At 39.8% G+C, this 27,555-nt stretch overlaps 2 protein-coding genes across 5 annotated transcripts in view; one reads left to right on the forward strand and one right to left on the reverse strand.

The window, feature by feature from the left end:
- Window positions 1–941: 941 nt before the first annotated feature.
- Window positions 942–23,712, reverse strand: TUBD1 (tubulin delta 1). Of its 3 annotated transcripts, none has more exons than XM_068531586.1 (9): window positions 23,632–23,712; window positions 22,596–22,811; window positions 20,867–21,014; window positions 19,856–20,072; window positions 18,898–19,129; window positions 14,060–14,224; window positions 5,519–5,659; window positions 3,600–3,783; window positions 942–1,588 (listed from the first exon to the last, which is right to left on the reverse strand). In XM_068531586.1, exons 2-9 carry the CDS (start codon window positions 22,765–22,767, stop codon window positions 1,480–1,482), a joined length of 1,368 nt encoding a protein of 455 aa, XP_068387687.1. In that variant the 5' UTR covers window positions 22,768–22,811; window positions 23,632–23,712; the 3' UTR covers window positions 942–1,479. The 3 variants fall into 3 exon arrangements, with proteins under 3 accessions (XP_068387687.1, XP_068387689.1, XP_068387688.1); XM_068531588.1 differs by having other exon boundaries at window positions 23,636–23,688; XM_068531587.1 differs by lacking the exon at window positions 23,632–23,712 and adding an exon at window positions 23,475–23,625.
- A 336-nt stretch (window positions 23,713–24,048) lies between these two features.
- RPS6KB1 (ribosomal protein S6 kinase B1) overlaps window positions 24,049–27,555 on the forward strand; it is a 37,419-nt gene continuing 33,912 nt past the window's right edge. Inside the window, exon 1 of one of the 2 annotated variants that reach the window (XM_068529669.1) lies at window positions 24,049–24,276. In XM_068529669.1, the coding sequence (XP_068385770.1) occupies window positions 24,136–24,276 (141 nt within the window). In that variant the 5' untranslated portion in view covers window positions 24,049–24,135. The remainder of the gene's footprint in view (window positions 24,277–27,555) is intronic. The other variant, XM_068529668.1, reaches the window with a different exon arrangement.

Consider the following 27,555-nt stretch of genomic DNA (forward strand, 5'->3'; position numbering starts at 1 on the left):
GGCTCTGTCTAATTGGAGTTTTCTTCCAATAGTCACCTGCCATTGATTTCGTGAGTTGCCAAATTAGAAATATATTTGTCCCATTTGGTACCTCATGCATGCTTTTCTCAAATATAAAATGATTTCAACTTACAACTTTCTTTAAGCTTAACTTGTAGCAAAGTTCCTCAGAATCAGCCTACCCTCTAGTGAGGTAATTCGGTTACAGATCTTCATTAATGCTGGTTTAGTTCGGGAAATTGTTTCAGTCTTTGGATCTCTGCAATGCTAAACTATTACTTTTAACTTTATTTTGTAAAAATTACGATCTCATTATTTTCTAGTATTCTTGGCTTAACAAAATACAGCAGTGGGTGTGCCTTTTAGCAGCTGAACAGACCACTTTTTACATTCCTTAGAAATAAGATATGGTTCAGTATTTTAAATCATAGCAACAGTTGATAAGAAAAACAGCAAAAAGGTAATCATTTCCATATGGAAAGAAAAGGAAGAAACCACTGGTAGATTTGGCAGAAAGGGCAAAATGTTCCTATTTGTTTGCCATTTTATATTTGTTAATACACTGCATGTGATGTGTTTTATTGAACTACACCATTCCCCTCAAACTCAGTTGCCAATTTCCAAATGTGTTCTGTCCTTCTGAATGAAACCAACATCTGTATGTGTCAATTTCATCTAGGACACTATTTCCTTGGTGATAATTTTCTCAACTTAGTGAAATTCTGGTGAAAGCTCTTTTACCCCTTTTACTGAAAAGAATATAACCATCTTCCACACCAGCTAAATACCTGTAAGTAATTTTAAAGCACCGGTTGAATAAAATCAGTTTCTGCTCTGGCATTCTAAGATCTAAAAGAAAAACCCAATTTTCTGATGCCCAGAAAATTTAAGAACAGCAAACAAAGTAAACATTTGCTTATTTACTTTTGTATTTAAGCATGATACACATTTATTAACAAAGTCCTGACATTTATTTTTAAATAGCTGCTTAAAGTGGAAAATCTTACCGTTTTAGAATAAAATATTCAAAAATAGATGTTCACCCTGTAGCTTTTGACAACAGCTCCCTCTTATGGTTCAAAACATTCACTTCAAAGATGAATATATTTAAATAGGGAATTGCAATTTCTTAGCTTAAAATTGTGCTATGAAAGTTTAGCTCATATTTAGTGAACGCTTTTTGGAATAAAGAGGGAAGTTTCCCTTTCTGATAGTTCTAGAGTTCTAACATCTCAGCAAAGTATTCCCAAAGTTCTTTAAAGAAGTACCAATATTTTTTCTTACAAAGGAAAATTTCAAGTAGATGTTTTCATTGAAAACATGAAAGGTTTTTCTCCTTTTCTGTGGCTATAGTATGAAGAAGGAATCAGCATTCAACCTTGTTACATTAGCAGATAGGAATTTGAAAAACCTTACGGAGAAAGTAGTATTCCAAGTATTTTAGTCCAAAGATGACTTAAGGTAATTCTCCCCCTTTGTTCAAAATCCGAGGTTGCAGTAACTAGCAATAACCTGTTCTAACAATGTGAAACTGTCCAAAAAATCCTCTTCTTCAATTCCAAATTTTGTGTACTGATGAATGTAGGCTCTGGTGAAAGAAACAGAAAATATGAAATAAAAATCTCAGGCAAACGAATAACTCAAAATCAAATAATAAATAGACCTTTCCTAGCTCATGAACATTTGAAGATGGCAGACTCTCTTAAAAGTCTTACCTTTGCTTCAATGTTTACTCCAAAGGTTAGCAAACTCTCAAAGTTTGTGTCAAGCTCCCTGTCTATTTAGTGTCCAAGAGAGTGACAATAAGAAGCACATAGGAGGGGAATTCCCTGGCAGTCCCGTGGTTAGGACTTGGTGCTTTCACAGCCAGGGCCCGGGTTCAATCCCTGGTCGGGGAACTAAGATCCTGCAAGCCGCACGGCATGGCCAAAAAAAAAGCAGCAGCATATAGGAAAAAGAAGCATGTTCAGATTTGGCTGTCTACCCAGCACATATTCAGCATCCTACAGGAGATGACTGTGTTCAATATAAACTCTTAAGAAGTGCCTGAGAAGTTTTATCTAAGGCGTGAAACTGTAGAAACACATCGATCCAGCTCTAGGAATGAAGTGAAGCCTCCCAAGTGTTTTTCAGACAACACTTAATTTTCACTAATGCCAGGTGATCCTCTTCATACCTCCAATCCCCCAAAATGTTCTGAGGCAGGAGAAATCATGTTAAAAAGAATATCAAGGGCAGACATGAACTAAATTGATGAAATAATAGCTGCTACCATTTAATGAGAGTGGGACGAGAACTATACCGAAAAAGGACACAGAGTTCACAGTCCTGAGGAGCAGGAGTTTATGGAATGGCCATGTGCAGGATGGGGGGCCCTTGGGAATCCTAGCTAATCAAAGTACAGGCTTACCCGATCATTTGAGGAATTCTGCTTTAACATTAAGTAATTGTGCAGAGGTCAGGGAACCGGATAACACATTTCTTGGTAATCAAGTAGACATTTCTTAGTACCAAGTGGAGTTGAACTTGCAATATTTCTTACTGAGCAAGATCAGGATCTCTTCCATTCTCAAGGATCTTATTTTGGAAAGCTGTCTTATTGTCCTTGCCTTATAGTGAAATTTCTACTTTACTTTCATTTCATTTAGAAACTACTCATTTAGGGACTTCCCTGGTGGCGCACTGGATGAGACTCCATGCTCTCGAAGCAGGGGGCCTGGGTTCGATCCCTGCTCAGGGAACTAGATCCCACATGCATGCTGCAACTAAGAGTTCCCATGCCACAACTAAGGAGCCTGCGTGCCGCAACTAAGGAGCTGGTGAGCCACAACTAAGGAGCCCACCTGCCGCAACTAAGGAGCCCACGTGCTGCAACTAAGAAGCCAGCAAGCTGCAACTAAAGGAGCCCTGGAGTCACAACTAAGACCTGGTGCAACCAAATAAATAAATATTTAAAAAAAAGAAACTACTCGTTTAGTCAACAACAACAATAATACTATGGAACAATTATTGAGCATTTACTAGTCACGCACTGTACTAGGTGTTTTTTACATTATCATCTCATTTAATCCTCACCACATATATCCTCTCTTTTGGATCCATTGTACAGAAAAGGAAATGAAACCTGAAGTAATGTGCCCAAAGTTTCATACCTACAAAGTGCTTACTCCATGCTATTGATTGAATGTTTGTGTTCCCCCAAAATTCATATGTTGAAATCCTAACTCCCAAGGTGATGATATTAGGAGGTAAGCCCTTTGGGATGTGATTAGGTCATGACAGTGGAGCCCTCATGAATGGCATTAGAGGCCCATGAAAGCTCCTTTGCCCCTCTGCCATTTGAGGACACAGCAAAAAGACACCACCTATGAACCAGGAAGTTGGTCTTCACTGGACATCGAATCTGCCAGTACCTTGATCTTGGACATGCTAGCCTCCAGAAATGCGAGAAATTTCTGTGGTTTATAAGCTACCCAGTCTATGCTATATTTGTTATATCAGCCCAAACAGACTAAGACACTCCAGATCCTGCCTAGTGTTTTAACATTATATTATCTGCTTAAGGTTAGGAAAGGTTTGTAGATTTATTTTTTACTTACTTTGAAGCAAACATATTCCATGCTTTGCCCACAATCATATCAAGTGGTTTTACTAAGAACTGGCTATTGCCGACCAACGCTGCAGACTTCTCATATTTGCTAAAGGCTCGCTGGGTTTTCCACACACTGAAAGCATGAACAGGCTCTAACCAGGAAGTATAGAGAGCTGGATCTTTAAATGCTCCTAGGGTAAAATAACAAGACACTGTTTACATCATAAATCGTTAGTTTTTGAAACAAATTAATAAACAGATATTTTCGTATCCATTTCACCAGAAATCTTTTGTTTTGCTCTTTGAAACTAGCTTTATATTGCTTTCGGATAAATGATCCATATTCATCATAAAAAAAAAATTCACACCATTCAGAAAAGTATTAAGAAGAAAATTTAAAAGTCAACTCAACAGCTGAAATGCTACCAACCCAGAGACAGACTATGAACAGTCTGCTGACCCTCTTTTGTACTATAATTTTACATACATGCCCTTATGTAATATGCATTTTTCATTCACCAATATGTTGTCAACCTCTTTTCTGTGTCAGTAAATATCACTCATATTTTAAAAAGCTTCTATGAATATACCATAATTTCTTTAACATATTTCCTACTGTTGGGCATTTAGGTTGTTCCCACATTTCTGTTAGTGTGAAAGATGTTGCAATGAATATCTTTGCAAGAACACCTCTGTGTACCTGCATCATTTGCTGTGGGTAAATTTTTGGAGGTTAGATTACTTTATATATCCTTTTATTAATTTTCTCATTTTAAAATCTAAAATGAAGAATATGAAGAAAGTACACCATCTGATTGACTTGAAATGATCTCTTTTTAATTATTACTAGTTTTTTATTTAAGAGGTATTACAGGGATGAGATTGATTTTCTTTATATCACAGCTAGAAGCAGCCAATTGGATGCTGCTGGAATCATCAGACAAGGATAATATAATCCCAAAGACTTGCCATAGAAACACAAAGAAAGCTAAGAAGAGTACTGCTCTTTCAACCTCCTGAAAATGTTGTACCAATGCTTGTCACAGAGACCATTAGTTGTCCTGCAATACCTGTTCTCCCCTTCTTCTTTAGTAACAGAACCACCAAATTTTAACTGTGCTCATAGCCACCCCTGCAGCTAGATGTGGCACATGATTCAGTCCCAGTCGAAGGGATATAAACACAAGTGTGGTGTGTGACCCTAGGAGGACCAGGCCTGGCTTTCTTTGCTTATTCCTATGTGATTTGATGGCTGAAGTTCAAACAGATGTCTTGCACTAAGGACAAAGCCACAAAGTGAGGATGACAGATCAACCAGATTCAGGAAGAAAGAATTAAACTTGTCCTCTTGTTTACACCACATCTATTTTGGTATCCAGTCACACACTTACTGATACAATGGTTACATTTTGTTACTAAAATACAGAGTTATTATTTTCCTTTTGTGTGTGCGTGTGTATGTGCATGTGTGTGTTTGTGTGTACGTGTTTTTTGTTTTTGTTTTTTTAATTAATTTATTTTTGGCTGTGTTGGGTCTTCGTTTCTGTGCGAGGGCTTTCTCTAGTTGTGGCAAGCGGGGGCCACTCTTCATCGCGTTGCGCGGGCTTCTCACTATCGCGGCCTCTCTTGTTGCGGAGCACAGGCTCCAGACACGCAGGCTCAGTAATTGTGGCTCACGGGCCCAGTTGCTCCGCGGCATGTGGGATCTTCCCAGACCAGGGCTCGAACCCGTGTCCCCTGCATTGGCAGGCAGATTCTCAACCACTGCACCACCAGGGAAGCCCTATTTTCCTTTCTTTAAAAATAAATTCAGGGACTTCTTTTTTTTCTTTCTCTTTTCTTCTTCTTCTTTTTTTTTTTTTTTACCATGCGTACCATGTACATGTGCAAAATGTACATCTTAATTTTCACCTTAACTTTGCTTACCCAGCTCCGCACTATGTACATCTTTCCCACGAAGGATGACCAAGTTAGCAATGGAAGTGTTAAAATGAAACTCCTTGTTGAGAGACATTTTACCAAGCGTAGGAAGTCCTGATAAAGGAGGCCGTACCTGCCAATCAATACCTACCAAAAGAAAAAGAAGAGCAAGAGATTTTACAAATCACCTTGACAAGAAGAGAAAAATGTACTACGGTATGTGTATTTTATATAAATTTCCATTTTATAAGTAAAAATTGTGGCAGGGTGGGGTTCTTCTAAAAATGTAAACATTCTTATCTGGTTGACCTAAAGTGATTCAAACTACTCAGTCCTGAGAAAGGCATGAAATATTCTTCGTCGAATATTAAAGGACGGTGGTAGGTGCAAAGGATGGAATTCTACAACGCAGTAAAAAGAAAGTAACTTCTGACACACGTAACAATGTGGATCAATATCAGAAGCCTGATGCTAAGTGAAGCAAGCTTGACTCAAAAGACTACATCCTGTTTGATTCCATTTACAGGACGTTCTGGAAAAGGCAAAACCATAGGAATAAAATTCAGATCAATAGTTGCTAGGGGCTTGGAGTGGAGGAAAGAGACTGTCTACAAAGGGGTGTGACAGAACTTTTTGGAACATGGAAATACTCTGTCTCAATTGTGGTGGTGGTTACACCGTTTAAGTGTGTCAAAATTCATAGAACTATCCACCTAGAAAGACTGAACTTCATTCTGTATGTCTCTATGAACAAATAAACAAAATACATACAAAAACGTTAAGGGATGTAGAAACACAAAGCAAAAATAGGATTGAAAATTGAGGGCTTCCCTGGTGGCGCAGTGGTTGAGAATCTGCCTGCCAATGCAGGGGAAACAGGTTTGATCCCTGGTCCGGGAAGATCCCCCATGCCGCGGAGCAACTAAGCCCGTGCGCCACAACTACTGAGCCTGCGCTCTAGAGCCCGCGAGCCACAACTACCGAGCCCACAAGCCACAACTACTGAAGCCCACGAGCCACAACTACTGAGCCTGTGCTCTAGAGCCCGTGAGCCACAACTACTGAGACCACATGCCACAACTACTGAAGCCCACGGGCCTAGAGCCTGCGCACCGCAACGAAGAGTAGCCCCCACTCGCTGCAACTAGAGAAAGCCTGCACACAGCAACGAAGACCCAACGCAGCCAAAAATAATAAATAAATAAAATGAATACATGTATAAAAAAAAGAAAATTGACTAGTCATAGGGAAATATCAAGAAAATACTCTTAAATGATACATAGGATAGGGAAAATTTTCAGTGTGCAGCAACAGATTGATTTTCAGCAAAAAATAGAAAGAGGACAAATCAAAAATATTGGCATACTGAACTCATTGATAATAATAAGACAAACAAGCCAACTTAAAAATTGGAAAGATGTTTCAACAGACATTTCACCAAAGAAGATAAACAAATGGCTAGTAAGCACATGAAAAGATGCTCAACATCATTGTTGTTAGGAAAATGCAAATTGAAACCACAAGGAGACACAAATTCACACCTTCTAGAATAGCTATAATCAAAAAAAACCTAACAATATCAGATGTTGGCAAGGATGTGGAAAAACTGAAATCCTCTTAAACTGCTTGCAGGCATGTAAAATGGTGCAGCCACTTTGGAAAAGTGTTTAGCAGTTTTTTAAAAGGTTAAACATAAACTTATCCTTTGACCCAGCAATGCCACTACCAGGTATCTACCCAAGAGACTGAAAACGTGTCTACACAAGGACTTGTACACAAATGTTCATAGCAGCATTATTCATAATAGCCACAAAGTGAAAACAACCTAAATGTCCATCAACTGTTGGACATATAAATGAAGTGTGGTATTATCCATTCAATGGAATACTATTTGGCAATACAAAAGACTCAACTACTGATAAATACTACAACATAGACCAACCTCAAAAACACTATGTTAAGTGGAAAAAGTCAGACACAAAAGACTATATATTGTATAGTTCCATTTATATGAAATGTCCAAAATAGGCAAACCTAATAAAGACAGAAAACATACCAATGGTAGCTTAGGGCTAGAAATAAATATGGATATTGACAGGAGTTCCCTGGTGCCCTAGTGGTTAGGATTCTGGGCTTTCACTGCCATTGCCCGGGTTCAGTCCCTGGTCTGGGAACTGAGATCCCATAAGCTGTGCGGCATGGCTAAAAAAAAATACATATATGGAGCTTGACTGCAAATAGACACAAGGGAACTTTTTGGAGTGATGGAAAGTTTCTAAAACTGGATTGTGATAATGGTTGCACAACACTGTAAATTTACTAAAAAAAAAAAAATCACTGAATTTTATTCTTATAATAGGTGAAGTATATGGTATATAAATTATACATCAGTAAAACTATTAAAAAATTCATGAGATGCTGTCAAAGCTGTACTTGTTAGATAATTTATCACTCTATATTACTGAGAAACAAAAGGTAATCAACTCTTATCTAAAAGTTTCAAAAATAAAAAAAGAAAGCCAATCCAAAGTTGGGCCCTTAAAAAACTGGTGTTCAAAAAATGAAAAAGGAAAACTTAAGCAAATAAATTTTAAAATGGAAAGGGAAGTAATAAAAAATACATGATCAAGGGACTTCCCTGGTGGCACAGTGGTTAAGAATCTGCCTGCAAATGCAGGGGACACGGATTCGAGCCCTGGTCCGGGAAGATCCCACATGCCGCGGAGCAACTAAGCCCGTGTGCCACAACTACTGAAGCCCACATGCCTAGAGCCCGTGCTCCACAACAAGAGAAGCCACCGCAGTGAGAAGACGGCGCACCGCAACAAAGAGTAGCCCCTGCTCGCCGCAAGTAGAGAAAGCCCGCGTGCAGCAACTAAGACCCAATGCAGCCAAAAATAAATAAATAAAATAAATAAATTTATTAAAACAAAAATAGGGACTTCCCTGGCGGTCCAGCGGTTAATACTCCACGCTTCCACTGCAGGGGGCACGTTTGATCCCTGGTCGGGGAACTAAGATCCCACATGCTGCGCGGCACAGCCGATAAATAAATAAATAAATAAATATAAATATAAATAAATAAATAAATAAATCCCAGATGGGTTAAAATTTAAATATTAAATATAAAACTATGAAAATACTAGGAAATAATAGAGAATATTTTTATATCTTTGGGGTAGGCAAGGCTCAGAATCTATAAAGGAAGATTTACAGGTTTGCTCACATAAAAATGTAAAATTTCCATATAGTGAAAAATACCATACAAAAGACAAAAGTGATGGACAAAAATATTTATAATCCATGTAACAAAAAAGGGGTATAAATCCACAATATTATATTTCTTTCCATCCAAGTCACCACTGATTAGAAAAAAAAATTATTCACTTAGATTATTAAATTTTACACTTATTGAAGAGTTCTTTTAGAGTAAATTAGGTTTATATTTTTAAAAATCATATATCATTCTTGAGCATATATAAAAATATATATGTAACAAAATAACTTGGTTAAGGTTTTCCTAAAACTTTTTCACATTCAGTGACTTTATCACTCTTTGATTCAGCATTAATGATGCCTATGTGTTTTCACATTATTGTGCTCTGTGCCTCCAGAAAGTAGGTGGTGTGTCATTCCTTAAGGGAATCCATGAAAACACTAAGTCATTGGCTCTTAAACTGGCTTTGCAACCATGTAAAGCACATCTATCTACCTTTGACTCCTGCTTAAGGAATCTTGCTAAACTTGTCTGTTTATCATGAGGACTGCCTCTTCCCCACCCTAGCAGAAAACTAAAGGTTTATTTTCTGGAGAGGATATGACTGAAGGACTCTAGTCTGGAGAACACCAGGCAGAGGTAAGGGCAGGAAACATACCAAAACCAGAGAGGTCAAGTGAAAACCAGGAAAACCAAGGTCTCTCCCTCCTCTTCCCCCAGATCACTGGGGCTTTGTGTAAACCCTCTGAGCAGAATATCCAACACAACAGACAGGCAAATAGAATATCCAGAAGGACAAATGTACACTGGCTGGAGAGGGCAAAAAAACTAGATTGAAGCAGGTCAGAAGGCTCTAGGGGAGATTTCTTAAAGAAGATGAAACTGATAGAATACTTGAATACACGCAGACCTTGGAGATTTTGCATGCTTGGTTCCAACCACCGAAATAAAGTAAATTATCACAATAAAGTGAGTCACAAATATTTTTGGCTTCCCAGTGCATATAAAAGTTATGTTTACACTATACTGTAATCTATTAATTGTGCAATAACATTATGTCTAAAAAGAAATGTACATACCTTAATTAAAAAATACTTTATGGCTAAAAAATGCTAACCGTCATCTGAACTTTCAGCAATAGCAACTTTTTGCAATAGTAACATCAAAGATCACCGATCACAGATCACCATAACAAATATAATAAGGAAAAAGTATGAAATATTGCGAGATTACCAAAATGTGACACAGACACGTGAAGTGAGCAAATGTTGCTGGAAAAATGGCGCCAATAGATTTGCTCAATGCAGGGTTGCCACAGACCTTCAATTTGTTAAAGAACACAATATCTGCAAAGTGCAATAAAACAAGGTATGCCTGTATATCAAGAAAAAATTTAGATAAGTAGAGAAACAGGGTTGAATAATTGACAGGTGCATAGAAAAACTAAGCAAACAAGAAAACAAGGTAATTATTAACTCCAAAGAAAACAAAAAAATTATACAGGAAGGGAAAAGTAATCACAGGATACTTTGTTGCTCAGCTGTGAATAGCATTTACTTGGTCATGATAAGGTAAAGCTGAGTATCGATTTAACCCGATGATGACACTACCATATCAGAAGGATAAGCCTGTCTAGAGGGTGTTTTAGAGCTTAGGGGCCAGTGTTAGAAAAAAGCTAAATCCTAACCCTCCATGGTGGGAAGTAAATAGGTAATACCTAAATCATTGAAAAATCTGTAAATGGCAATCGATAAAAACAGTAAAAGAAACAGCAAAAGAGTTTTGAAAAACGGTTACCTCTGGGAAGGAGACAATAGAAGAAGGTTGTGGACTGAAAGTTTTAACAACCAGCTTCGTAGAATTACCTGGCTCTTTAATCTATGTGCATATAATAAGTTAGGGCTCCTATATGGTAGAAAACTATGTGGCTACTAAAAAGAATAAGGCATGTCTAAATGAATGAATTGGAACGAAGGCTACAAAATACTATGTCGAAAAGACAGTTGCAGAACAAAAAATACATATAATGTGATGCTAGTTTTATTTTTTAAAGTCTGTTTATATACACCCTTAGAACTTTGAATCTCTAGTCCTCACATGAATAAACTGATCCAAACTAGAAAAAATAAATCAACTAATAAATTTTTAAAATAAGGTGTTGTAAATAAAACTTTAAAATAAATAAGTAAAATACTACACCTGTTCCACCATGGACTGTTGGGGGTGGGGCATACTTAAAGAGCTATACCCAGGAAATCTCACCTGAGGAATGTAAATCCACACCTGCACCTGCTTTTAGATGACAAGATTCTGGACTTTAGGCTGATGTGCTAATGGAATGTGCTAATAGGCTGATGTGCTAACTCTGGGGGTGCCTGGAAAGGGTTAAGTACATTCTGCAAATGGGAGGACATGATTCATTAGGGGACAGAGGGCAGAGGATGGTAGCCAGCCTCCAAGATGAACTCCAATGATCCTTGCCACCCGGTATTCAGGCCCTTGTGTGGTCCCCTCCCCATGGGATAGGGCTGACCTTAACAACCAAAAGGATGGTGCAAAATGATGGTATGTGACTTCCAAAGCTAGTCCATAAGAGACACTATAACTTCTGCCTTGCTCCCCCTTGGGCCACTCATTCCTCCTGTTGCTAGGACATGCAGAAGCAGATACACTGCTGATGGTGATCTTAATGGGGTCAATCTTCATATAGAGCATTCTGATAACATATGAAGAGTTTTCAAACTACATCCTTCAACCTGGTTAGTGGCATAAATATATTTATTCGTATGTTCATATGTATATGAAAACATTTAAATATTCAAAACTCTATCTATAACTGTGAAAAAATGGTGACACTCTAAATTCCCATATGGGAAAATGACTAAACAAACTGTGGTTCATCGACCTAAGAGGGCTCAGAGCACCACGTCTTACAGTACCCTGAGGAACACTGTGTTCCTTGATAATGGGCATTGCCAGAAAAACAGGTCGTGTGGCCAAAAAGTTCAGGAAGCATTACTTAAGATGTGAACTTTCTACTTATCTCCAAACCTCAGGCACTACGATCTAAAATCTGTAAGGTACTACAAGTAAATGTAGAGGAAATCCACTTTCATAGTATTGAAACCTAACTTACTGTAATTTGTGGTAAAATAGATGCTCCCAAAATAGTACATAGTAGTGACTTCCAGTTAAATGTGACAGACTGAACATACCAGTTTACTCCCCAAATCTCACTAACAACACAGGGATTTTTTTTTAAAGCCATAAACAAGAAAAAATGGAAAGAAAAATAATGGCAACAAAAATTTGGAAGCTGGAAAGCAAATGAACCAATGGTTACTGACTTAGCAACCAGGGAAAACTGAAATTTCTGCCCACAGTGGAGGTCCTGGAAGCAGGCCAGGCGCTTCTAAAGGAGGATTAGTTAAAAATCTGTATGAGAAGCAGTGAGAGCCCCAGACCCTTCCCCACTCCTGCACTAGGAGGAGTGCCCCCCCCCCTCCATCCTAGAAGAAGGTTTCTGCTCAGGAAAGGCTAAACCGGTGAGGCTCTGAAAATACAGCAGTAAACAAAACAAAAATCTCTGCCCTCATAAAGTTTGCATTGTACTGAGATAAATGAAAGATCCACACTAAGGAATTCCAGAACGCTAGAGACAAAGAGAAAATCCTAAAAGATACAAGAGAGAATAAAACAGGATTAGGAATTCAGATTGAAGTGGGACTTCTGAGCAATAACACTGGAGGCTGGAAGATATCGAGCAGCGCTTTCAAGACACTGAGTAAAAATGATTCCCAGCCTCGAATCCTATACCTGGCCAAACAATCAAATATAAAAGTAGGATAATGACATTTGCAGCCTTAAAATTTTTACCTTCCCTGTACTCTTTCTTAGGAAGCTCCTGGAGGGTACTATCCATATGAGGGAATTAACCCAGAAAGAGGAAGATTTGAAATCTAGGAAACGGGCTAGAATAAAGAAGGAGGCAGAGATGCCAGCGCTGGCTGCTTATCAAGGCTGGAGAGTAAGCAGTGCAGACTGGAACAGGAGGGTGCAGTCCTCTGCAAGGGACATCTCCAGGCAGATAATGGAAGGAATACGATTACCTGAGAGGTCTGAACATGCTGAGAAGGGTTTCATTTTTATGGAAAAGTTTAGGGGTAGATTTGTAATAGGTACAAAGAATATCAACCAAATAAATGTAACTATTAACTCTAGGAGGAAAAAATAAACTGTACATGAAATAAAATGTAATCTGTGTATACAGTACATGCCTCAACTGTGAATAATATTTACATAGCAAAAATAACACAAACAATGAAAACTGATCTAACCCAAAAGTATGTTTTAGGGGCTTCCCTGGTGGCGCAGTGGTTGAGAGTCTGCCTGCTAATGCAGGGGACACGGGTTCGAGCCCTGGTCTGGGAAGATCCCACATGCCGCGGAGCAGCTGGGCCCGTGAGCCACAACTACTGAGCCTGCGCGTCTGGAGCCTGTGCTCCGCAACAAGAGAGGCCGCGATGGTGAGAGGCCCGCGCCCCGCGATGAAGAGTGGCCCCCGCTTGCTGCAACTAGAGAAAGCCCTCGCACAGAAACGAAGACCCAACACAGCCAAAAATAAATAAATAAATAAATTTATTAAAAAAAAAAAAAAATAGACTCCCTGTTTCATTTAAAAAAAAAAAAGTATGTTTTAACTAGACTGGGAGGAGGGAGGGAAAGGTGTGTGGATGTGTATATAGGGGGTGTAAGAAGATTCAGTTCTCAACTTCATGCTAGGAAGGCAACTGATAATATCTAAACCTGGAAAGTAAAACAAATAGTGGAATATGCAAGATATTTAGAAATATGGGGGCAAATTCCAGAAGAAACATCTCAAAACACTGAAAGCAGTTTCTGCTGGGCTGCGGGGAAGTGTGGAATAGGCTGTTCTCTTCCTCATTATAAACTCATACTGGACAATTACTTGACTTTTTTAAAAAAATTGAGATGTAATTTACATACAACGCAATGGACAGATTTAAATTGACACTTCAGTGAGTTCTGACTACTTGATTTTTTTAAAAAAACTATGTTCATATATTACTTTGATAAAAATAAAATAAAATAAAAATAAATGTCACACTCATCTGAAATTTTTTTGAGAAATGAAACTGTGAAGTGATTAAGAAATCCTCCCAGGATGCTCTGGTGAGTTTTTTGCAGGAGCCTCCCTGGTCAGAAGAAGGCACCATTATTTCACCTGGATCAAGCCAGTTTATATTGAGAACTCCAGTACAGGCATTTTTCCCAGCTTGTGGGCTGCATATTTTTAAAATACCCTTTACCTTCTTCCATTTTCGCATTAGAAATGAGCATCTGTCTCAAATGCTTGAGGAGGCCAGCCCAAGTAAATGTGCTGTATGCCAGTGAATTCTCAGACATTTGAGGAATGTTACGAACACCCAGCATCTTGAATTCTGGATGGGGAACTAAATTCTCCATTAAGTCTCCTGCAAAGAAAAAAAAAAATCTGAACTAAATTTTTAAATTCCACGTTGTTTCCACTGACTCATACACAACCATGATTTGATGGCTTGGGGGGGAACCAAATGTTTCTCCTCCAAGGCCAAAATTGCTTAAATTTTAAAATGTAAATACAATTTCAGAGACAGTGTCTATTAAAGACCACATATTTGCTTGATTTTGGCACCTATTTTAGCATGAGTGAAAAAAACACACTTTGCCAAAAGGAAACAAGAATTTCTTTTTAGCTAAGAAACTGGAAATGTGAATGAAATATTTAGCTAAACCCCAGGAAAACAAAATAAGCATGAGAGCTAATGTGCTTTTATTGTCATTCAGTGTTCACTAAATAGTCCCTTAGAAATTTTCCTAGATCTCTTATTTATTTTATCTGGTTAAATAATAATCAGAACCTCTTAACATCAAAATTTACTGGGAAAGAAGACAGGATTAGTAACTTCTGAACACAGAAATACACCTATTTTTAGAACCTTGTATTTGTAATGAAACAGAATTAAGGAGAAAGGCTAATTTGTTTTTCATTCAGAGCTTATTTTATATGTTTTTAAAATATTTTTATCTTTTTAATGTCATATATTTTATGTATTTTATATATTTTTTATATATTTATAGAAAATACCTAGAGGAGAAAGAAAAATCTTCTACCATAACATGAAATTTAAATTTTATGATAACATTGAGTGCAAACTCATATCCTACGTCCTAATGTTAAGAACAAATTTTGACACAAACATCTACAAAATGTTGCACAAATTGATCCTATGGCTAATGGAGTTTCCTCTAAACATAAGAATCCTTTTCTGTAAGATACCTAGAGCTGAATTCTATTGCATAGCACGCATAAACAAACAGCAGTCAGCAAATAATTCCTGAGGACTAACGCACAAATTAATTGTTAAAATCTGCTTTCCCCCCCCAGCTTGTTTACCTACTTTCATCTTAACCATTCTTGACTTTGTCAAACCCTGTTATGGACTGACAGTTTGTGTCCCCCACAATTTATCACCTTACCACCAAGGTGATGGCATCAGGAGGAGGTGGGGCCTTTGGGAGATGAGGTCTCTATAAAAGAGACCCCAGAGAGGTCTCTCATCCCTTGTGCCAGGTGAGAACACAGTGAGAAGATGGCCATCTGTGAACCCGGAAGCGGGCCCTCACCAGGCACTGAATCTACTAGTGCCTTGATCTTGGACTTTCCAGCCTCCAGAACTGTGAGAAGTAAACTTGTGTTGTTTATAAGCCGGTCAGTCTATGGAATTCTTGTTATAGCATATTCCTACACAGCTTGCGGGATCTTACTTCCCCAACCAGGGACTGAACCCGGGCCATGGCAGTGAAAGTGCCGAGTCCTAACCACTGGACCACCAGGCAATTCCCTGGACCTAAGTTTTTAAAACTGAGCAATTGAAGGATCGAGGAGGAAACAGGCTTCTTCTGGGGGAAAGCTAAGAGATCTGTTTTAGACACATTATGTTTGGGACGACCATGAATGTGTACACATAGATGTTGGGAAGGCTGCTGGATATAGAAATCTAGAGCTTAGGGAATTGGTCAGAGTTGGAGAGAAACTGGCCAGCTGGAGAATACAAATGGTGTTTAAAGCCATGGAACTGGGTCAGTCACCTGCGGAGAGGGTTCAAGACCAGCATTTAGAGCTTAGGAAAAGGAGGAGCCAAAAAAGGAGGAAAAAAAAGGGAATAAAAGGAGTAGTCATTGAGATAAGGAGGGAAATCAGGAGAGGGGCTGTCAAAAGACAAAGAGGAGACTTAGAAGACAAGGGATCAGCCATTCCAAATTCTACTGAGATAAAATAAGGACAGTGAACGGTCCACTGAATTTGACAATGTGAACATGCTTGCGACCTATTAAGAAAAGCAGTTTTAGAAAAGTGATGGAAGAGAAACTAGATCAGAGTGTGTTGAAAAGTGACTAGATGGTGAAGAAATGAGGACAGGGAGAATGGAGACCCCCTTTGAGGACAGTTGTTCTAAAGAAAGACAGATAAGTGGGGAAATCACGAGAGGTGATGTCAAGGGAGGGCTTCTTCGGTGTGAAAGATGCCAGAGAGCAGTTGTAATGGCAATAGCCCAGGAAAGAGGGTTAATGACATGTGAGGATGAGAGATGAGTGAGGAATTAAGTCCCTGAGAAGAGAAAGGGAATGGGACCCAGAACCCAAGTGAGAGGCTGGCCTTTGATAGAAGCAGGATACTTCTCCCACTGTGACACAAGGTGAAGGGCAAATGTGGACCCAGTGCCCTATAGTTTGTACATGGTAGTGGGAGTCAAGAGCGCTCCCATGGAACTGATGGCTTGGATTTTCTGAGGGCAGTTGACCGAGTTCATCACAATCTCCCCGAAGAACAACTGGACCAGCCTGCAGACTCAACCTCCAATCAGCTCTCCACAGGCAATGGATTTTTCAAAAATAAAGGTGATTATGCCAACGACCTCCTGAAAATCCTTCAGTGGCTTTCCCCTGCTCTTAGATTAATGAGGAGGCCTTTAAATGGCTTACAAGGACCTGCAAGGTCGGCCCCTGCTCACCGCTCTAGCCTCAGGTTTCAATCATCCCCCACACCATTCTCTGTGCTCCAATGACACTGGATTTCTCTCTTCCTAAAGGGGCCATGCTTCCTTCTGCCACAGGGTCTTTGCACATGCTATTCCCCCAACATGCTACTCCCTTCTCCCTCCCTTTGCTTAGTCAACTCCAAGTCTTCATCCAGCTTTTTGCTCATGTGTTACTTCCTCAGGGCAGCCTTCTTTTGCCTCCTCAGCCTAAGTCTGGTTCCTTCGTGACCCGTTCTCTTGGATCTGTACTCCTTTCCTTCAGAGCATTTAACTCAGTTTTTAATTATATGTGCTTAGTGTAATTATTTGTTTAATGTGAACACAATGTCTGCATTGGTTCCCCACTGGATCCCCAACATGTAGCATAGTGCCTGGCGCATAGCAGGAAGCCAATAAATACTGGTTGAAGGAACAGATGTGCAATATGGTAAGTACTGTGGAATGCAGAGAAATTAACAAGACACATGTCCCCAAGGAAGCTGCAAATTAGTAGGGACTATAAAACATGCATACGACAGATCCTCTGAGGAAACACATGGTGTAGTATCTGGGAAGGGGCCAGAGGGAGACTTACTTTTGACTGCATATTCTTTCGTACTCCTTGAATAAGTGTGTGTGTGTTACTTTTAAAGGTAAGCAAACACACTTAAAGAAATAATAAAGGCAAAAAACATTAAGTGACATAAAAGAGATACAGAATGCCACAGGAGTTCAGAGAAAAAGGGTTACTTTGGGTAAAGGTCTCAGTAGGAAAGCTCTATGGAAAAATTATCACTTGAATTGGACCCTACAGGAAGAGTAAGGTTTCAGTAGAGGTGAAGAAGGGAAGGAGGAAGTGATTTCTAAGAAGAAGGAACACTGAGCAAAGGGACCAAGGCAGGGAAGTACCAGATTGAAGAAAAAAGTGGAGACAGGATGAAAAGTAGGTGGGGAATCTATACAGAGGAGGCAGAAGGTGATGAAAGCGGAAAGTTAGGATTCAGGGCGTAAGGAATTATGACAAATCTGGCAGGTAATGCATGAGCCATAGAATGAGGGTTAAGTAAAGTACAGGATGAGATCTGTGCACTGGGGAGGCTCATTTGGGGCCAGTGTGCAAGATGGATTGACTGCAGGGGGAAGAAGCAGGCAACAGGAAGGAAAGCAGGAATAGGACCACCTTAAGCCAGGAATGTCCATGTAGATGTGAGCTTCGGTTTTCGTTAAAAAAAAAAGGAGAGAGGGAGAGGGAGAGGAGAATGAAGAGAACTTTGTATTCAGGGAGAGTATGCAATATTAGTTGAGAGATACTGACCAAGTGAACCAATATCAGAGAGATAGGGAAGTAGGGAAGAATGCAGACAGCTGGCAGAGACGGCACCAACAGGTCTGAGCATACTGATGAGATATGAAGACAGTGGGAGAAATCCAGGTGACAGGAATTGAGGAAGAGGGGGCTGGGGAGTGAAGACAGGGAAAAAAATGATGAATCCATTCAGAACATGCTAAATCTGAAGAAGCAGATGGTAACTAAGAAAACTGGGATAGGCAACTATTTGGGAAAGAGAGTAGGACTGGGGGTACAGATTACGGAGTCCTTTGCATCTAGATGATTTGAATTGATAAAGCACCACTTGACAAATAACCTGAAAAAAGAATCATTTCTTTACGGAGTGATGAAAATGATGGTTGTGCAACTTTGTGAATATGCTAGAAAACACTGAATTGTACACTTTAAATGGGTGAGTCGTACGGTATGTGAATTATATCTCAAAGTTATTTTTAAAGAACAAAAAAAAGGGGATTTCCCTGGCGGTCCAGTGGTTAAGACTTTGCCTTCCAATGCAGGGGGTGCGGGTTTGATTCCTGGTTGGGGAGCTAAGATCCCAGATGCCTCGCAGCCAAAAAACCAAAACATAAAACAGAAGCAGTATTGAAACAAATTCAGTAAAGCTAAGCTGCAAGGGTTTTGAAATGAGGGAGACCTGAGTATATCTTTAGGCGGAGGGGAAGAGCCATAGCAGAACAACTTTCAGGCTTTCAGAACATCAGACTTCTCTACAAATAACACACAGGAGGACAAATACCTAGTGGATTTCTTCTGTAGTGAAATGAGCCTTCCCCAGAGTAAGTAGGCTGGAACACACTTCCCAGCTGATGTGCGAGGACTTGGTTTATATCACGGAAGGAGATCTGCTTGATATTCATCAGTTTCGCACAGATCTTATGAACAGCATCATTCTCCTGAATAAGGAGGGCATCTGAAGATCGGTACAAGTGAGAAAGTGTCAAAATGGAGTTGTAGTTCTGAACAATAACCTGGAGGAAAAAAAGGTCAAAGATAAGAAAGGCAGGAGAGAACAGTGGTTAACAGGGTAGACTCTAAGGGCATCCTGCCTAGGTTCAAATCCTGGCTCTTTCACTTTCTAGCTATAAGATCTTTGACAAGTTATTTAATCGCTCTATGCCTCAGTTTCCTCATTTGTAAAATGGGGATAATAATTATACCAGCCTCCTAGAGTTGTACGGATTAATGATAGAATGCAAGTAAAGCACTTAAGAACAGTGCCCTGTGTATAGTAAGGGCTCAATAAATGATGACTATTACTATCACACTTTCTTCCTACATCATTTCCTATACTGACTTATTTCACCTCTGTTTTATTATTTCTCCTACTAGGGTGATCAACAGGAAATTGGCCTATACAGAAATTTCCTTTCAATGGAAGGAAATGAAAATTCTTTGAAGGTTGGCAATGGCATGATGAGGCCAAGGTCCCTGCTTTACATGCTGTAGCCAGAGGGACTGAACCAGGAATGGGTTCCTGAGACAAGATGCACAATTGTCTTCTTCGGAATTTTTATGAATAAGGACACCTCGTTTGTTTGGCAAAGTTAAATGAATTGTACATGAAAGTACCATATTGTATAATCATTCCTGACACAGTAACTTAACATTTCCAAAGAAAGGGTGAGATCAATCTTTTACCTACATTTAACTGCAAAGAATACAAAATATAAATTTTTCAATTGACATGTTCATACCTCACCAGTTCCATAAGGCCATATAATCTGATTCATTTTCAAAGAGTTTGAGTACTGATCTTGTAAGTTCTGTGTAACGAAGGCTCCTAGCCCTGATCCTGTGCCTCCGGCCATACTCATTATGATGAAAAAACCATTCAAAGAATCACATTTCTCCACTTCCTTCTGGATTAGGTTCATTATAGATTCTTCATGCCGGGGTCCATGAACAGAGTATCTATGCAATGCAAAAGAAACAAACACCTTTCAATTTAACCAGAGATGGAATGCAGAGAAAGATATAGGATAGCGAAGGCTTTTTAAACCTATGGAAGTGAACTAACTCTTATGAAAGGTACAGGTACCCTGATTGACGAAATTTCAGATACACAAGTTAAATATTTTTAACAGGTGAATAGGACTGCTAGGAGAGTAAATTTACTGAGAGTAGAAAATTCTCTTTTATAGTCCATTCCTTTGGCTGGAGACTTCAATTACCAGGTAGTTCTGCAAGTTTACGGTACAACATAATATTCAGTATTCATAACAATACTCCTAAAGCAGTGGTTCTAACTCTGCTGCACATTAGAATCACCTAGGGAAGCTTTGAAAAATCCCGACATTCAGACTTCATCCGAAACCAATTAAACCAGAATTTCTGGAAGTGAGCCCTAGGCATTGGAATTTTCCAAAGAACCCTAGGCAATACTACTGCCTTGGCATATTTCCTATTAACTGGAATACCTGCCAGACAAAGATATTGTATTGACAATAAGTTAGCTGGCAGAACAACAGTGAAGAAGTGGAAAACGCTGCTGCAAGAGATCCTTGGTTTCATCATTACCTGAACCTGAAGCATAGACATACATGAGACAGAATCAGCGTCTTCTGGGTGAAGTCACACTCTACATTTTAAAACAGCAATTTCAAGATTATGTGTTTGGTATATCAACTGTGCAGTTGTAACTGTACTGTCTATTAATCAACTATGCAGCTGTATCTAAACTGAAAATCATGAGGAATTATTCTTACCCATATGCCCAGTTGTTTCCAGAACCTTGTTTTTGACAGAAGCATGAATGCTGGCCATATTTCCATCGGCCAGAATGGGCAGCCTTTGACAGTGTTTGATTGATAACTTTAGGTTCCATGTCAACAAGTACAGCACGAGCAATTGGAACTAGAGAGGGAAAAAAAAATAAAAAGAAAAATATTGCACATGGCGTATTTGGGTTAACTCAGAGCATAAACTTCTAGGTCCAAAAAAAAAAAAAAATCAAAGATTGAGGATAGGAAGAACTTTCCTTCTGCTTAGAAATTCAGGTGGGCAGCAGCAGGTGTATGCAGATGTGTCATAATGCCTAGCATTGTGCTCGGCAGGTTGAATAAACGTGGGCTAAAATGATGACTGGGTCAAGTCTACAAACATCTGCTGAGTGCTGTGCTGGGAACACAGAGATAAAGACAACATCAGTCCAGCCCTAGGAGGACCAGTGGGAGAGATAAAACACATCAACACTTAATCACAGTATGATGTGATATGACCCACAACAAATCCACACTAACAGAGTGGTATTTTTATTCAGAGGTATAAAAATACCAAGGGCACAAAAAGCATCTCAGGATTATTGAAGCAGAAGATGGAGAAGGAGAGGGTGTAAGAAGTGATGGATGGGGAGAGAAAGCAGGCAGGGCTCAGATGTTGGAAGTCCTTGTATGCAATGCTAAAAACCTTGAAATTTACTTTTTAGGCAATGAGAAACCACTGAAAATGTTCAAGCAGGGGAGGAATAGTCAGATGTCTTTTTTAATACAGTAGTGTGGAGGATAGATGTGATAAACACAAGAGACCAGGCAGGGAAACTCAGGAGGATTGTCTTGAAACAGTCCAGGTGAGAAAGGACAAGAGCCAGAAGTAAGGCAATGACAGTGAAGATGGAAAAGGGAGAAGAGTTTCAAGAGATGTGCAGGAGGTAAACTAAGCAGATCTGGATGTTTGATGGTATGTGGGCAGTAAGAGCAAAGTTTTAAAGGAAAAAATAATGAATGCCCTTGGGTATGGAGATGTTGAGTCTGAGGGACACGTGAGAGACGCAGGTGATGTTCACTAATCAGTCTGCAGCTTGGAAGAGATGCTAGGCTAGAGATTTTGAGAGTCACTAGTATAAAAGATGTAGCAAAATTTGAGAGTCACTGAAATTGCCCAGAGAGAACTATACAAGTGAGGACAGAAGAGAGGCTGAGATGCAACCACTGGAGAAGAAAAGTTCAGAGACTAAGCAGAAGGAGTTTCAAGGATGGAGTTTTATAGTTAATGTTATCAAATCCGGTAGAGAAGTTAAGTGAGTTAAGGAAAGAAAAACAGTTACTGGCTCTAGGAATTAGGAGATCATTGGGAATTTTTCATAGAACAGCTTCAGTGGTATTGTAGAGCAGAAGTAGGATTTTAGTTGGTTAAAGAGGGTTCTCCTTTGAGAATCTTAGATGAGAAGGCAAAGAGATGAGGAAGGAAAAAAGCTATAGTCAAGAGCTAAGTTTTGTTTGTTTGTTTGGTTTGAGATTGGCATGATCTGAGCATGCTCACGTGCTGAGGGGAAGATGTCACTGGAGAGGCAAACATTAACATAGAAACAAAGGGCTGAGAGCAAAATCATTCCGTAGTAAGGCGGAAGGGGATGGGGTTCAGACACCATGTGGAGGGCCTGGCCTTGAAGAGGCTGGTTATGTCAGAGTAAAGGAGAGGTCTGTGGACCACACATACCTCCATTTTCCTCCTCACTGAAGAATCTTTCTTTGCAAGATGCTTGATATGCCTCATTCTCCCTTTTAGAGCAGAGTCCCTGGGGACAGTGTGAGTCACTAAATAAAGCATCAAACACTTCAAAACCAATCTGATTGCCACACTGACCAAGCTGCACTGTTACTATTGACATGCTGAGACACAAACCAGGCTTACTCCCTCAAAACAGTGAGCAACCTGTAATAGAAAAAATAGAGTCTTTGAGAGCCACTACGTTACTAATAAAGAACAAATAAAATGCCATATATGTGAATATACATCACTAAAAATATAATTTGTAAGTACTATATATGTCTATGGTGTTATAGACACAATAGCTATGTTGTCTAAGGAGCCTATCATTCAAGGAAGTTGTTTCGGGATTCAGGATTACTGTACCCAAAACCATTCATACACAGCTCAACAGTTTCCAAAATCGCTATTTTCCTAAGCATGCATTTAAAACAAACAAAACAAAACAAAACAAATTCTGGTTAAAGGAATTCGTAGTGTACACTTCACACCACAGGGACAGAGCGAATGCAGAAGTGAGCTCAACAGTAGCACATGTAATTAACATTAATTTTCTCTCTTCAAAATAATGACTTTCTCCACCAATCGCCTTTCTGTTCTGGTAACTACAGTAACACAAGAAAGTCTCTGTATTTAGCTCAGATAGGACAGCAAGGAAGACGAAGCTTGGGGGGAAAAAGACCAGATGAAATATTAGAGGAAGTATCCACTACTTTTAACACTGAAAAGAGACAATTTTGGGTAAAGACCTCACACCGGCTCTATGCAGCACTGGAAAGAGCTGTGGCCTGTTAAGCCAGACTCTGTACTTAACAATTATCAACCAACCTTGCAAAAACAGGTATCGTTATTTTCATTTTACAGAGAAGGAAACTGAGGCTCTGAAAGGTTATGCGACTTTCGCAAGACCACTGCACTAGTAAATAGCAAAGCCAAGTTCTCCCTTTCTACACCGCCCCAGGAGTTCTCCATTAACCCCACTCACTGACAGCCCCAGGATCAGCCGTTTCTGTCCGGTTCAAACTTCAGAGTGGCAACCTTCTTATTATGCGCATGCTCACTTTCAATACCAAAAAAATTACAGAGAACGAATGCGCATGTTCCACAGACGACGAGATTTGTTGTGGCTTTTTTTTTTTTTTTTTTTTCCCTATTCCGAAAGGTTAACTACGCATGTTCAATTTCAATTTATCAACTTCGGATATGGTACGCATGCTCACTGTCCCTCAAAAGCTTTAGCTGACAATGCGCATGATCCGGCTTCCGAGCGAGGCTTCGGCTGGGCTTCTGCGCATGTTTCTGCCAGTACCTGGCTCCCAGCGATAGTTCTACGCATGTTCATTGCCCACGGTTCGGCTTCACAGAGTCCTGTACGCATGCTCCAGCGCTGAACTTGAGGAGCCAGTCTAGGGCCTAGGCGCAGACGCACTGAGCCCAAGCAGCCGGTGATGGCGGCAGCTGCGGTGGAGGCTGCGGCGGGTCCGGGCCCATGAGGCGACGACGGAGGCGGGACGGTTTTTACCCAGCGCCGGACTTCCGAGACAGGGAAGCTGAGGACATGGCAGGAGTGTTTGACATAGACCTGGACCAGCCAGAGGACGCGGGCTCTGAGGATGAGCTGGAGGAGGGGGTGAGGCCCGGGGTCCCGGGGGGCCCGAGGTGACAGGGCCGGGGCGGCGGCCCGCGCCCTGGAAGCGCGGCGCGTCCGAGAGCGCGGAGACCCAGGGGGGCGCGAGTAGTTTGCAGGAGGAGCCGAGGCGCTGCACGGCCAGAAGCGGGGGGGCGGGCGTGGCGGACCTGGCTGTAGGTGCGAGGCTGCTGCGGCGCTTGCAGGTGCGGCTTGTGCCCCTATAGCCCCAGACCGGCGCAGCCGGGAGCAGTCTGTTTGTGGAGGGAACGAGGAAGGGCGCGTGGTCGATTCCTGGAGCTACTGGACTTGAGTGTGCGGGGCGCGAGTGTTGGGGGGAGGGGACTGCGCTTGCCGGGTGGCCCGTAAGTGCAGGTGAAGTGTGGAAGGGTTTCCCTAAGTATTCCATCTTCAGACCTCCCACAACCGCTTCTCTCGGCCTGTCGCTTCTCTCCTAGGAAGCGCTCAGCTGTTAGAAGTGACAGCTGAAAACTTCTGTCGGGAGTAGCGCTGCCGCTGCTGTTACAGCCACCAGGAGTTTTATTTCGGGAGCAAGGGGGCTCTGCTGCATCTTCCAGGGTTTGTTTGTTTGCTTTTTTTTTTTTTAAAACCCCCTTCCGTGTGACGTTTTTTTTTTTTAAAGCATTTATAACGACACACGGCATTTGTAACTTACTTTTACCCCAGTTGACGATGTCTACATTTTTTCAAAATACTTGATGTAATTTTGGGGTGGAAAAAAACCAGCGTTGACAGCTGTGATTTGGCTTGCCAAAAATAAATTGGTTGCACTGAAACTTGTGAATGGTGGTGTGAGGGCTTTTCTTGCTGTAATTTAGGGTGTTAAATTTAGAATTGTTTTTCCTAATGCATAGCTTGGTTTTACCTTTGCTGCCTTCGTAGTTTGTTATTCTTTATTCAAGATTCTTTTCTCAAGATAAATTTATTGAAAAATCACAGATTGTACCTGACGTTCAGAAATGGTGTTGTCATGCTAAATCACTGATTCTGGGTAAATGACCATCAGTGATAACCTCACGGTAACTTAGATTCTAAATTCCATTGCCTAGATGAGTACGTGGGTTAATGACTGATGTCAGATGTTTGTTCTAACTACAGAAGGGTCTTCCCTTTCTTTTCCTCACCCTGTTTTCCTCCTGTGGCAAGTAATTTGTTGCCTGCTTGTTGACCAAAGATTGAGATGCTATATGTAAAGAATTTTGAACACTTTAAGAAACTAAGTGGGCTAAAGTAATACGGCCCTTTTCATAATCAAAGGAGTCTAAATCAAAATCAGACAGTTTGGAAGGTGGGTGTTGAGATGTGTACTTTTTAATATGTTTGCATATGGAATTCCAGTTAGCCTCTTAATGGAACATGTGATAACACTGAATACAATTTGAAACAAACATAGGATTACTTACGTTGGAAATAACGTACTCATCGATTATATTGGCCCCATATGGCAGTGGCTTTGGAGCAGAGCAGGGGAGAAAATGATAGGAAGGGTATTTTATAAAATCTTCATCAGTTGAACTTATAGAATTTCCAGACCATGGTTTTATTAGGAGTTGGCAGTAAAATACTATATTCAGATTCCTGTTATGAACTGGGACCTCTCCTGGACATTTGTTTTGCTGGGTACAAGCAAATAGGATTTTGAGAGTTTTGAACGGGTGTGGAAGAGGCCAGAGAAATTGTTGGGAATAAGAAAGAGAAAGAAATGTGGCCATCACCCTGGGTAGAGGAGCTTTGGGGAAAGAGCAAAGGTAATTAAAGAGGATTTTGAGGAAGAGCCTTCAGCAAAATATATCTTACTTAGCAATGCTTTTGGAGTTGAAAATGTTTCTTTTGAGTGTGTTATTCTAAGAGGTGCAAGCTGGACAAGCAAAAAGAATTGGGGTGGGATTGGGTTGGCCACCCAAGGAGGTTCAGTGACATCCAGGTTTCTCTAAAGTAAGATTTGAAATTCTGAAAAATGAGAGAAATTTAGATTCTTGGAAAATCTGACCACTGTGAATTTATATCCAAGCTTTTTAAACATTGGTGCATGTCGGAGTAGCCTCACTTCTTCATTTTATAGTAAGGAAACTGAGGCATTGGCCAGAGAGATGATTGCCCAAGACCACAGAGGTAACTAGTGGTAGTATTTTCTTGACTCAAGTCAGCAAGCTTCATTGCATAGCTTCTTCATTGCATTTACTAGTTTTGTTTGTAATGTACCAGTTTGTGGTTTGTCAAAGTGAATTCTGATCCCTCCAGCCATGCTCACTGACTGTGTGATCTAGAATAAATTGCTTAATCTCCCTGACACTTTTTTCTTCTCCATAAAATGAAGCTTACACGCGATAAAGTATATAAAGTACTCTCAAAATATCCTGGCGCATTATGTAGTTAGCTAGTTTATGGAAATATAGCTTGTCAGTGTTAATTCATTGCCAAGGAACCAGTCATTCAAATTTACCCTCATCTATGCCTAGAGACTTAATAATAAATACACTTATACTAGAGGTGCTGCATTTTTAGAACTGTAGTTTGTTTGCTTGTTTGTATGCTTTTTAGGTATGTTACACTGAGTGAATCTGTATTAGTAAATATATGTGTTTACATAGCATAGTTAATTCTTCAGTGAGTAAAAGATGAGGAGAATTAATACATTTTAAATACTGTATTAAAACCAATGGGTGAAAGGGTTTTTTTGTTTGTTTTTCTGTTTCATTGGTGATAATATAATTTGGGAACAGAGTTGAAACTAAGGGAAAGTTTTCCTCTAGAGATTTTCATTAGATTATGAAAATGTTGGAAACATCTGCTTTCTATGGAGGCACAGGTTAAAAGAGTAATAGATAATTGTGAATGCAACTTAAAAAATCCTTAATTTTTACTCTACTAATTCAAAATTTGAAATAGTCACAGAGGCTTACTAGTAGCATGAATTTCAGATTGGGATATTAAAGTTTTATAGAGCAAAAGTTTAAAAATTTTTAATGTTTTGAAAAACAGTGCTATATATTCAATAGATAATATGTATTCAAATATTCACGATTGTGAATATCTCATTATCAATGCTTATCTTGCATTTTAATAGATACTTACCTTAAAGTATTTTTAAATAGCCCAAGATTTGGGGCCAGGTTTACTCCTTTTTCCCAATGTATCTGAATTACTGAATCTTATTTTATAAGGAAATATCTGTGAACAGCCAGGCAAGTAGATAAATGATTTAATGAATGTTTGGATTAAGGATATTTTTCACCCATTCTGTAACAATTTATTTAAGTT

Source organism: Eschrichtius robustus, chromosome 20, assembly GCF_028021215.1.
Source record: "Eschrichtius robustus isolate mEscRob2 chromosome 20, mEscRob2.pri, whole genome shotgun sequence".
NCBI classification, from domain to species: domain Eukaryota; kingdom Metazoa; phylum Chordata; class Mammalia; order Artiodactyla; family Eschrichtiidae; genus Eschrichtius; species Eschrichtius robustus.

Coding starts and splice junctions, on each gene's coding strand:
- TUBD1 (XM_068531586.1), bottom strand. CDS start 22,767: ATGTCAATAGTAACAGTGCAGCTTGGTCAGTGTGGCAATCAGATTGGT. Junction 20,073..20,866: donor GGAAACAACTGGGCATATGG/GTAAGAATAATT, acceptor TGCATTGCATAG/ATACTCTGTTCATGGACCCC. Junction 3,784..5,518: donor TGTACATAGTGCGGAGCTGG/GTAAGCAAAGTT, acceptor ATTTTACCCTAG/GAGCATTTAAAGATCCAGCT.